This window comes from Buceros rhinoceros, unplaced genomic scaffold, assembly GCF_000710305.1.
Source record: "Buceros rhinoceros silvestris isolate BGI_N320 unplaced genomic scaffold, ASM71030v1 scaffold15141, whole genome shotgun sequence".
NCBI classification, from domain to species: Eukaryota; Metazoa; Chordata; class Aves; order Bucerotiformes; family Bucerotidae; genus Buceros; species Buceros rhinoceros.
In genome coordinates this window covers 48143-60660 of record NW_010396155.1, presented here as the reverse complement: position 1 = coordinate 60660, position 12518 = coordinate 48143, and the positions used below count along the sequence as shown (strand labels likewise).

The 12518-nt window shown below is 44.9% G+C and overlaps 1 protein-coding gene across 1 annotated transcript in view; it reads left to right on the top strand.

Annotated features, from left to right (window-relative positions):
* Positions 1-863: 863 nt before the first annotated feature.
* Positions 864-12518, top strand: part of MTOR (mechanistic target of rapamycin (serine/threonine kinase)) — a 59155-nt gene continuing 47500 nt past the window's right edge. The window contains 18 exon segments of the mRNA XM_010145825.1: positions 864-983; positions 1351-1459; positions 2746-2978; positions 3345-3545; positions 4276-4410; positions 4841-5116; positions 5443-5551; positions 6380-6566; positions 6754-6882; positions 7696-7940; positions 8104-8319; positions 9076-9281; positions 9778-9900; positions 10210-10299; positions 10393-10485; positions 10963-11097; positions 11437-11566; positions 11651-11901. Of these exon segments, the coding sequence (XP_010144127.1) occupies positions 864-983; positions 1351-1459; positions 2746-2978; positions 3345-3545; positions 4276-4410; positions 4841-5116; positions 5443-5551; positions 6380-6566; positions 6754-6882; positions 7696-7940; positions 8104-8319; positions 9076-9281; positions 9778-9900; positions 10210-10299; positions 10393-10485; positions 10963-11097; positions 11437-11566; positions 11651-11901 (2988 nt within the window).

The window sequence follows — 12518 nt, the reverse complement described above, 5'->3', positions numbered from 1 at the left end:
GGCTGCTCTCTTCGCCCGGGAGAGCTCCTCCTGTTCCCTGCCGCGGAGGAGCCCTGAAGCCGCCTCACGTTGTGCTCTCGGAGGATCTTAGTGACGGCGTAGGGGGTATTTAGGGAAAAGGAGTCTGAATTTTGGAGCCTTGTGTGGCTGTGGGCCCTTCTGTCAAGTTTTGGTTTGCACTTATGTAATCTGAAAATCGAGGGGTTCAGTCCTCTGAAATATTTTCCACATAAAGACTCCTGAGAAAGTTTGGTTGCATGTTATGGTAGCAAATACCCTGTTGCAATGTTTGGTGTTGCTATAAGTATATTTCCCATCTCTAAGTATCCGCGGGAGAAGGTAACGCTTTCCAGGCCCTGAGTGCCGAGTCTTCCTTGTGTAGGCATAACACTAGAATTCTGGTGGAGAAACGTGGATAGAAGGGTTCAAGGAGGAGTCAGATACGATGATAGAATCCTGGAATGATTGTGCCTGCTTATTATAGGGCGATGGCAAACCCTCATCTGACTGCTATTCTTCAGCTGTTTCTCAACCCTGGATTTAGAGTTAGATCATCATGGGACTGGGCACCTGACCTACTGGAGCATAGTTTGGTATTTGAGAACTAGAGAACAAATAGGCTGGGGGTCAAGATACTCTGTGGTGATACAGTTTTATCAGCGGGCTGTAAGGCCTAAGGAATATAGTCGTTACTTGTAATTTTGTGCTCTACTGGCACAGCATCCTTGCGTGCAATAGGAAACAGGTGGCAGGGGCAGCATTAAGAAAGAAGCTCAGAGATTTCAGCAGCTGAAAGCAGTAAAAAAAGGTGTCTCTTTGAAGAGCTTACAGGACTTGATGTCCCCAAGCCCCAACATACCACCATGTCAGGCACCGTGTCCATTCTCCAACAATTTGCCAATGGCTTGAAGAGTCGCAGTGAAGAGACGAGGGCGAAAGCTGCCAAGGACTTGCAACACTATGTCACCATGGAGCTCCGCGAAGTGAGTGCTGCAAATGAGATAATTTGTCTGTGTTTATCATAGGAGTTTGGGGCCTGAGCTGGGTGCTTTGGGGATGGGGATTTCTGGAAGCTGCTCTTAGAGAGGAGGTGGGGCGTAGCAGGGAGCTTACCTCTGCCCCAGCACGCAGGAGAGGTGAGCGGAGGGGTGGTACAGATGGATGCTCAAGCACCACGTCTTGACACATCTAGGGCACAAAGAGAAAGGAGATACTGTTTTGTGTTTGTAGTGTAGGATTGATTTAATTTCTTTCTGTTTAATGATCTCAAGCATTGTCTTTATAGATGTTTTGGGGGCGGGAAGAAGGGAGAAAATGTTGAAAGCTGATTGGAACTTTTTGCTTTTACAGATGAGTCAGGAAGAATCTACCAGATTTTATGATCAGCTGAACCATCACATATTTGAGCTGGTCTCTAGCTCAGATGCAAATGAAAGGAAGGGTGGCATTTTGGCTATAGGTGAGTGAAGGTGCTTAATGCCTCTGGTGAGTTTTCTCTTCATGCATCCATCTTTAACAAAAGGAATGAGCTTTTATAATTGGAGCCTTTTGTCTAGCTGCTCAGTACGCGGGGTGCGTACTAGTTGCTGGGCGCTGAGAATCTGTCTGTAAGTGTCAGCATGGGAGCTGCTGAGTGCTGAGAATGGCTGAAAAGCTGGTGCTTAATGAGCCCTGAACAATTCTGGGAGCTGAGCATCCAGTGTGAGTGCTGAGCACATGCAAATGCTCTTCTTGAGCTCAGCTGAGAACAGTTTGTGCTGTCCTTTGATCTGTATCAGGGTGGGCTGACTTTCTCAGCTCTTCTGTCTGAGGAGATAGTTTTTTGTTGGTTAAATTTACCTGGCTCAGCAACAGCAGCTTCCATTCCTGGGAGGGGCTCCCATCACTTCTGCTTTGGTTTTGATCAGCTGCTCCGTCGATTGCTGTGGTTGTGCTTTCGCTGTGACATGGCAGAGCTGCCTGCAGTTTGACTCTTAGGGAAATCAGTTCGAAGAAATACTTTGCCTTCCAAGCCAGTAGCCTGTATTGTAGCAGTTACTGCTTCAAACACCGAGTAGGAGGTGGTTTAGATTCACAGACATAATCATCCGGTCCCAACACGTTGACACACATCCGAAGACAGCTGAGGACCCTTAGCTGGAGAAATCTGTGTTGATTTCCAGCTGACAGTATCACTTCAAAATTGTTTCTGTGAATTTAGTGCTGTTGAAAGATGCTGGCTTGACAACCCTGGGCTCTGATGGTCTCTCTATTAACAGAGCAGGTACAACCCAGGCACCAGCAGTGAAAGATTCCGCCACAGTCCTGCCTGCCAATGTGCCTCCACCCTGCCTGGGAGAGACCATCTCTAGAGCTGAGGGGGAGAGCAATTTCCTTGGTCCATTCGATCTTTGACTTCTCTGCTAAGGCAGACTAGCCATAGTAGTTGCATGTGGATGGATGCCTTTCTGTTGGGAATGGGTCTGTGATCCCAGGGTGGATTCCTTTTTTCTCTTTTTAAACTAAAAATGGGGAAAATCTATGAAGCTTCTGGGTGCATTTTCCTGCCCACCTAACAAGCTCAGGCTTGAAAGAATGGTGGCCCTTTCCTTGATTTTTTTTTTTTTCTTGTGGATTTGCAGTTTAGGAGTTAATGGGAATCTTTAAGGAATGGATGGGGAATACTAACTCTCATCCAGGGATTACCTGCTGTCTGCCTCACTGACTCTTAGGGAGAACTTACAGCCTTGCCCCCTTTCTCTACAGCAAGCCTTATCGGTGTTGAAGGAGGTAACGCCACCCGTATCGGCAGATTTGCCAACTACCTGAGAAACCTCTTGCCATCCAATGACCCTGTTGTGATGGAGATGGCCTCCAAGGCTATCGGGCGGCTTGCCATGGCGGGTGACACCTTCACTGCTGAATATGTGGAGTTTGAGGTGAAACGAGCTCTGGAATGGCTGGGAGCTGACAGGAACGAAGGTCGAAGACATGCAGCTGTAAGTGATCTTATTTTGTCTTCACCCATCTTGAAATGGAGTGTTAGCATTAACAGCAGTGGTGGGAGTGGTGCACACAGAGCTGCAGAAAAGCTCTGGTCAGGGTCAGAATGGCTGCCAGTCTGTGTCTGAGAATCTGTGATGCTCTCACGGCAGATAGAGTGCTGCTTCATTGCTTCTACCTTAGCCCAGGGACTAAAGAAGATTGAGACGCCATTGTGCTCGGAACTGTGAAAGCATGGAGCTGGAAACAGCTCAGGCTCAGACATTGGCAATCTGAGTGAATGATACTACAGTCTAGAATTTGAGGTTTGTCTGTGGGTGCTCATCCTCACAGATTGTTACTGTTTCTATCCCCACCTCCAGGTTCTGGTCCTGCGTGAGCTGGCAATCAGCGTGCCTACCTTCTTCTTCCAACAAGTGCAGCCATTCTTTGACAATATATTTGTGGCTGTGTGGGATCCCAAACAAGCCATCCGAGAGGGAGCTGTTTCTGCCTTAAGAGCCTGCCTTATCCTCACCACTCAACGGGAGCCAAAAGAGATGCAGAAGCCCCAGTGGTACAGAGTAAGAAAATAACTTTGTTTCGAAGCAGCTCCTCATAATGCAATGCAAATTATCAAGTGCCTGCTTTTAGAAGAGCTTAAGAACCTGAGCTAAGAACCTGTGTCACCTTTGTCAGAATGTCTGATTGTCAGTAGAAAACTGCCTCCCTGTGAAAGGGCTGAAAATGTAATGGTTTACAACGTGAGTGGTTCCTTTAGCCCCCTCTAAAACTAACAAGAGACTTAACTCCACGAAGAATCCATTGCTCTATCTGCAGCCTGACCTAGTTTTACCACTATGCAATCATCTATCTATTACCATCTCCTACTAGCAGGTGGTTTTGTTAGTGTAGATAAAACATGAGTGAAAAAGATTTTGCCTGAACCTTAGCTTTGCTGCTGTTGTCTCATGAATTCAGGCTTCATAATATCACACAAGGTTTGGACAGTGCAGTCAAATGTTGTCTTGGATTCCTCATAGTCATGCATGTGATGCAGATACTGACGAAGTTTATACCATGGCATGGTTGACTGGCTGTTTGATTAGTGCTGTTGAAAGTACTCTACAGGAGAGTCCACAACTTCTCCCTCTGAATTTTGTGGTGTTATACTTGTCATTACGCAATTGAGGATGGCAGCTACTCTTGGAAAATTATGGGGCATCCGTAACTCTTGACTGGCAGTACTACTTTATTTCCACAGGCTTTGTTTCTGCATGATCACCGAGTTTGTTTTCTTTCTTTTCCCCCAAGCACACATATGAAGAGGCTGAGAAGGGCTTTGACGAGACTTTGGCCAAAGAGAAAGGAATGAACCGTGATGACCGAATCCATGGTGCCTTACTGATCCTCAATGAGCTAGTGAGAATCAGCAGTATGGAGGGAGAGGTGAGCAAGAGAACAAAGTGGGGATCGTGACTTTTGGTTGCTGGATTGATTGACAATGTGTAGCAACTCAGCAGTCTGTGGAAATACCCCATCCTGTCTGAAATGTCGAGCTGAGAAGCCATCTGAGCATGGATTCAGAGGGTTGGTTATTTTTCTGACGTGCTTTGATTTGTAATAACAGCAACAAGCTTGGCCTGAGTATTAAGCTCTGATGGAACTGGATTAATTACAATGAAAAAGATTTTTCTATAGAATGAGGACTCTGTTGCATGTTTTGCTAGATTTTTCTTAGTTGATGCTTTACAGCTATTTGAATATTGATTGTACAGGATGCTGGTCATTTGGATTTGGGGAGCGCAGTGTTGGGAACCTCTTATTCAGCTAATTTTTTTTTTAGAAAAAAACAAGCATGCTTTTCTGCTTTGTCCAGCGCCTTAGAGAGGAAATGGAAGAGATCACTCAGCAGCAGCTTGTGCATGACAAGTACTGCAAAGACCTGATGGGCTTCAGTACCAAACCTCGCCACATCACTCCCTTCACTAGCTTCCAGTCTCTTCAGCCCTCCCAGTCAAATGCTTTGGCTGGTCTTCTGGGGTACAGTGCCCACCAAGGAATCATGGGTTTCTCAACTTCCCCTGTCCCAGCGAAGTCTACATTGGTAGAAAGCCGATGCTGCAGGGATCTAATGGAAGAGAAGTTTGATCAAGTGAGTGTTCGTTCTCCAGCTTGTCTACCAACATTTATAACACAGGTTCCTGTAGAGCAGTTGTCCTTCATGTCCTTACCTAGCCGGCAATACTGCCTAGTATGGAATTGAGGCACCAAAACTCTTCGATTGTATATGTCCTGGCTTTGTCACTGTCTCTCTTAGAGCAAGTGATTTACTTTATTTGGAAGTGGTCTTAATTATCCATCTTTCTGATGGACTCTGAAGCCAAATGTCAGTAGAATGCCTTAAAGCACCCAGGTAATAAACAGTCATGTGTTACCACCAGTGGCCATCCCTTCAAAGCCCAACTTATTTCCTTTCAGGTGTGCCAGTGGGTTCTCAAGTGTAGAACCAGCAAAAATTCTTTGATCCAGATGACGGTTCTCAATCTTCTACCACGGTTGGCAGCTTTCCGTCCTTCAGCATTCACAGGTGACACAACAGATGGTTGGATGTTAGAAGTTTTGCTGAGATTGGGCTGGAACATATCCAGCTCTCTTTGGTCCAGAGGAGCTTGTGCAGGCGATGCAGCAATTCAAATGTGGTGCTTGTAAGATGAGCGAATTCTTATGTGGGAGGACAGTCCTTTTTTCTGAATAAGTGTGACTTGATATATGATGCCAAAATGTTGTTCTGATGAAGAAAATGGATTGAAAACAATTGAATTCTGTGGTTGATACCATAAGAGAAAGAACTTCCTTTTTGCTTTTTATTCTTAGTATGTCAGTCTTAGGATTGAACTCTGCTCTCTTGTTCCCACTCAACATATCCCAAATATTATCCAGCAGAGCTGTCTTCCATTTTCTCTGTTGCATGTACCGGGAAATATCAAGTAAAAATGGGAAATACCTGCTGGCTTTAAAGCAGTTCAATTGATTTATCAAGCAAACTTGGGAGAACATCAGAGTTGGAGGGCAGTCACCAACCTGCAATAAATGGGTTGGAACAAACTGGGTTGTTATTCCAGATTTCCAAACAATCACTATAAAAACAAGGTGCATGGATCTTATTTGTGTACAGAACCTTTGCAGTGGTTTTTTTCTCATAGCTCTTTTATTTGGTGAATTTTTTTTAAAAAAAGAAAGGTCCCTGTGCTTTGAAAATTTTATTCTGTGGCGACGTGTTTGCCACTGCTCATGTTAGCAAATTTGATATGGCTGTCTATTCCCTAGTTTTATACTGTAAAGATTCAGTTGCAAATGTGGTGCAACTGTATAAACTTAAATGTGTTCCAATATCTGTATTCTCTCCTCTGGACAGCTGATCAGTATCTTCCAGACACCATGAATCATGTTCTCAGCTGTGTGAAGAAGGAGAAGGAGCGAACAGCAGCCTTCCAGGCCTTGGGTTTGCTTTCTGTGGCTGTGAGGTCTGAGTTTCAAGCTTACCTGCCAAAAGTCCTTGAAATCATAAAAGCAGCTCTTCCTCCAAAGGACTTTGCCCACAAGTAAGTCTGGAAGGTTAGAGGAAGAAGCTGAAACCCCTGTTCTTTGTATCATTTTTGCAATGTGGGATCAAATTGTTGTGTTAAAATCAGAGGTACTTCTGTAAGACTGATCGCACGGAAGTGGGATGTGGAAAGATGTTTGAAAAATAACAGCTCCTTTTAATTAACTCCTGTGGTCCCTCTCCAGGAGGCAGAAGTCTGTGCAGGTTGATGCCACAGTCTTCACCTGCATTAGTATGCTAGCCCGAGCCATGGGACCCAGCATCCAGCAGGACATCAAGGAGCTGTTGGAACCTATGCTGGCTGTGGGCCTGAGGTAAGCACAAGGCACGGGAGTGTATTTTTCTGTTAGCCACTGGATGGCATTGTTGGCCATGTAGAATGAGGCCTTGAAAGTCTTCAGCTTGAGAAGGAAGATTATTGCTTTTAAATGACTTTTCAGAAGGTAGTATAGCTTTTTCAGAAGAATAATATGTTTTAAGTGTTAATGTGTCTGTTGAGTTGCTTAAGAGCATTGGTCTCTGTCTAAAGAAATCTTTATGTAGAACAGTCAGTGAATTCAAAAGCAATCTCCTTTACTTCCCACTATTCAAATACATTTGACAACAGCCTGCAAAAATTTAGAAAGCCTCTGAAGGCAACAGGTTTCTGCCATATTGAATTGGTAGGGAAGGAGAATTGGAGCACTGAATACTTGCTCCCGTTTACTCCTAGCTGAACTTTGGAGCTGACAGTTCCTGTTGGAAATTTTGTAGCTCTTGAAGCTGTTGGGAGGGCAGGGAGAAAGTAGCCGTGTAGCACAGAGCTGATTAGATTAATTAGTGTTACCAAAGTCAATTTAGTTGCTTTTGTGTCTAAAAAGTACAAGGAAACACTTAGATTTGTGACAGTATTCTAGCAACGTTGCCAAACGTAGCAACATGTGCTGCAGTATGGGTAGTTTGCTCACCAAGTTCACATAAGGTCATCCCATCCCTGAGTTCACCCGAGGACCCCTCTGCACAGCTGGTGGGTGTTGCTGTGGTGTGCGAATGTCTGCAGTTATCTTCTGATGGGCAAAGGCATAAACAAAAGGGTGAAATATGCACCTCATACTGTTTGTCTTCTCTCTGCCTGCTTCTGCCTTCAGCCCTGCTCTAACAGCTGTGCTGTACGACTTGAGTCGTCAGATCCCCCAGCTAAAGAAGGATATCCAGGATGGGCTGCTGAAAATGCTCTCCCTTGTTCTAATGCACAAGCCTCTGCGACATCCAGGCATGCCGAAGGGCCTCGCCCATCAGCTCGCCTCCCCCAGCCTCACCAACATCCCAGAGGCCAGTGATGTGGGTAGCATCACCCTTGCCCTTCGTACGCTGGGTAGCTTCGAGTTTGAAGGTAAGATGAAGTAAAGGAGCAGAGGTCCAGGGGTGTGGGATATAAACACTACTGCATTGGAGTAGAGTACGAGTACTGCGAGCACTTTGTTTAAGCTCCTCTTCCCTAGGAAGACTGCTAATTGAGGTGTAAACCTGTGTTAAACTCCCCATCTTCTCTCTAGGCCACTCTCTGACTCAGTTTGTCCGGCACTGTGCAGACCACTTTCTGAACAGCGAACACAAGGAGATCCGGATGGAAGCAGCCCGCACTTGCTCTCGCTTGCTCACACCTTCCATCCACTTGATCAGTGGTCATGCCCATGTGGTCAGTCAGACGGCGGTGCAGGTTGTGGCTGATGTTCTCAGCAAACTGCTTGTGGTTGGAATAACTGACCCAGGTTAGTGTGGGGTTCAGAGAAAAGGCTTCTCCTACTACGTGTTAATTTTAGCACGTGAGCAGGTCATGATATTAAGGTTGTGGTAGAATTTGCACATATATGCCACTAACTTAAGCTGACGTTCTTTACAAATTAAAAAGGTCTCCCAGTTTGTCTTCTCAGATCTTGTTTTTTGAGGTGTTAGAAGAACACTGGTGTTAAATGCTCAAACTGTGCCCTTGGTAATCCTTTGAACTAGGTGGAGCCCTGAGACTTCTTTTGCTGCCGTTCTGTGTTGTAGCCTTCAACTTTGTTTGGGAACGGATTGGTCCCTTCTGTCGGATTTTCCTACCTGATTTTTTTTTTTTTTTTTTTTTTTTTTTTTTTTTTTTTTTTTTTTTTTTTTTTTTTTTCTCTTTTGTTGGGTTTTTCCTCCTTTTTTTTTTTTTTTTTTTTTTTTTTTTTACTCTTTCAGTTGCAATATGTTAACCTGAGACGAGTTAATTTTCTTCACACTGCCTCCAAATGTGCTACTTGTAGGTGCGGGAGGTTGGCATTATGCTGATCTAGGTATTGGGGCAGTACTGAGCAGCCCTGAATCTGCTGGGCTGACTTACCCTGGTTCTTGTGTAAAACACTGAGGTAGCGTCTCACACTGGAGAAGCTCTTGGCATTTCCCTGAGGTCGTGAAGAATTTTTGAGGGCAGTTTGTGAATAAGGGCAATAATAAGAACAGGAGTTTACTGCATTTAAAGATAAACAAATGTATTCTTGCAGACCCTGATATACGTTTCTGTGTGTTGGCTTCTCTGGATGAGCGATTTGATGCTCACCTTGCCCAGGCGGAAAATTTGCAAGCTCTTTTTGTGGCCCTGAACGATCAAGTATTTGAAATCCGAGAGCTGGCCATCTGTACCGTGGGTCGCCTGAGCAGCATGAACCCTGCTTTTGTCATGCCGTTCCTGCGCAAGATGTTAATCCAGGTAATGAAGAGGGATGCCTTCAGTGAAAGTAGACTGCTCGCTATTGAGACTAAGATGATGTTAAAGAACTGGGCTATCTGGCTGTAGTGAACCTGTGGGAGAGTGGAGGAATATCTCCCTTCTGGAAAACCCTTAATACCCAGCTCAGGAGGTTTCAGGAAGTCTTTCTGATGATAGATGTTTGGACTGAAGCGCTGTATTAGGAGGGAAAGGATCACAGTCATTATTTCACCCCACGTTCATTGTGCTGTATTGAGGAAGAACATTCTGTGCTGCTTTTAGGTGAATGGATGGCACCACCTCAAATGTAAATGGTTTTGGAGACACCGATTCATTTTTATGCTAAATAGCTTCCGTTTCCTTTAGAGAACACCCTTTTCAAGTGCTGAGATTTTTTTTTTGTACTGTTGTCATTGGACTGGAGAGGAGGAAATCCAAAGAATTTTTCCCTACCTTTATTTTGCCTGTTCTCATGCTTCCATTGTCTTTTCTGCAGATTCTGACAGAGCTGGAACACAGCGGTGTTGGCAGGATTAAAGAGCAAAGTGCCAGGATGTTGGGTCACCTGGTTTCTAATGCTCCACGCCTCATTCGTCCGTATATGGAGCCTATCCTTAAGGTAGGGTCTCTGCATTTCCTGGTGACTTTGAAGTGAAGTGATACAGCAAGTGGATATCTCACCCCCAGGAGCTGCAGCTTGATGTGGATGTTACCCTCAGTAATGCACATATGTGACAGTGCAGTCTAACTTTATTCAGGATTTGCATAAAAAAGTTTCATTTACTTTTGAGTTGCTCACTGTAATGCAAGTTGAGCCTCTGTGGAATCAACTTGAAGTGTAAACAGAAGGAAAGATAATTTTGAGTAGAGTATGTACAGCAAATAGCCTTCTAAACACATTTTAACTTGTTCCTCTGTCACCTGCCAGGCGCTGATTGTGAAGCTGAAAGATCCCGACCCAGACCCAAATCCAGGGGTGATTAACAACGTCCTAGCCACCATAGGGGAGCTTGCACAGGTAGGGGTGCTGCAGGGACCTCTGTGCCACGCTTGTCAGTTGTTAAGCTTTTGGCAATGCCAGATGAGGACTTTGGGTTTTGTCCTTCACTAGGTCAGCGGGCTGGAAATGAGGAAGTGGGTGGATGAGCTCTTCATTATAATTATGGACATGCTACAGGACTCCTCCCTGCTGGCTAAAAGACAGGTAAGTGTTTGACCACTCCACTAAACTTGCCATCCGCTGTGACCAAAACTATAACAAAAAAATCCATGTTCCCATCACAGCTGCTAACATGAACCTTTAAATCACTCAAGTCTCTCTTGAGGAGTATACGGACATGCTCATGACACACAGATGAGGGACTGCAGTCCCTGTCATGACACAGTACAGAGTTCTCAAAGGAAAAGAAGACGGAAAAAAAAGCAGTGTTTATTGGCAGGCTTGGACTCACTGAATGCCTGTTTGAATTGTCTCTCTGAGTGCTGGTTATCACTTTCTTTACTATTGCTTATTAAAACCCACTACATGGAGGCTTTCAAACCACGAGGCTTTCAAACTGCTGTGTTTTACAGTGTGTGGCTAAAATGCACAGACACTTTCAGCAAGTGGATGACTAATGGATCGGGAAACGTAGTAAATTCTCTGGTCAGAATTAATCTCCTCTGGGCTGGATCTTTCCAGGTGGCTCTTTGGACACTGGGGCAGCTTGTGGCCAGCACTGGTTATGTGGTGGAACCATACAGGAAGTACCCAACTTTGCTCGAGGTGCTTCTGAACTTCCTGAAGACTGAGCAGAACCAGGGCACCCGTAGAGAGGTATGAACATGAAGCTATCACACAACCTTCCTAAAAGTTTTTTGGGGAAGAGAGCTGTTAAATATGTCTGCGTAGATTTGAGGGGGGAGGGAGGAGAAAGGTCACTGTTGTGGCTGATTAAAGTACAATAAAGCAGATTTAAGAGGATGAAAGTGTTGAGTCAGTGAAATGGCCTCCAGCAGTTGAATGTAAAGCATTGACGGTTTTCTGAGGCGGTCTCTTTAGTTCCAGATCTGCTGTCTTTAATCCTCAGGTCCTTTCCAAACGTGGGTTCATGTGTTGACTTCTGCCTTGGTGATGATGCTCTGACGAATGTTCTTTTTGTTTCTGTCTTGTCAGGCTATTCGTGTGTTAGGGTTGCTGGGTGCTCTGGACCCTTACAAACACAAAGTGAACATTGGCATGATTGATCAGTCACGAGATGCTTCAGCCGTCAGCCTTTCAGAGTCCAAATCCAGCCAGGATTCTTGTAAGCATCTGAATTTATTTTAAGTGAATAGCTTTATGATCCACAAAAAATATGTAGCTTGTGACACTACCTTCTTTCTTCAAGCGGACTACAGTACCAGTGAGATGCTGGTGAACATGGGAAACCTCCCTCTGGATGAGTTCTATCCAGCCGTCTCTATGGTGGCACTGATGAGAATTTTCCGAGACCAATCCTTGTCCCAACACCACACTATGGTAGTTCAGGCCATCACCTTCATTTTCAAATCTCTTGGGCTGAAGTGTGTGCAGTTCCTGCCCCAGGTCATGCCGACGTTCCTTAATGTAATACGGGTTTGCGATGGTGCCATCCGAGAGGTGAGTGTACTAGGGACCACTCCAGCCTTCCCATTCCGCTGCCCTGAAATAAGAATCCATTTTTAAAAGAGAATGCGACTGGCTTTGGGCATTGCTGTGCTGTGTGTTGCTGCCAAGCATGCTGCAGAAGTGAGGTTCAGCTTTGCTTTTTGCCTCTTGATATTTTACCAAATGCTCACCAGTGGAAACAATTCTTCTGCTTCTTATTGAGACAGCTGCTTCGAAGCATAATCCTTAGAAGGCAAATATTTGATTCTGTTTTTTTTATCAAGCTGGTCTTGTTCACAAAAACAGCCAGTACAGCTTCTGGAGCTTTCAGTGATCTCTGCATTAGTGCACTGTTGTAAACAGTGTTATAAAATAATAGAGGAAGATTCCTTAAGTTTCTGATGCAACCATTTACTTTGGCTCATCTGTGAGAAGGAAAATTCAATTTGCCACCGTCTGCTAACATTCAGAGTAGCGTGGGTGGTGATTCCACAGCAGCGCTTTCTCTTCCTTCCCACTTAAGTTAACGGTTTTAGAGGAAAATGAGAATTGTGTGAAGATAATAATGGGCTTAAGGTTCACCGAACCAGAGATGGCTGCGGTTTGCCAAGGCTGTTCCTCAGTCAGCA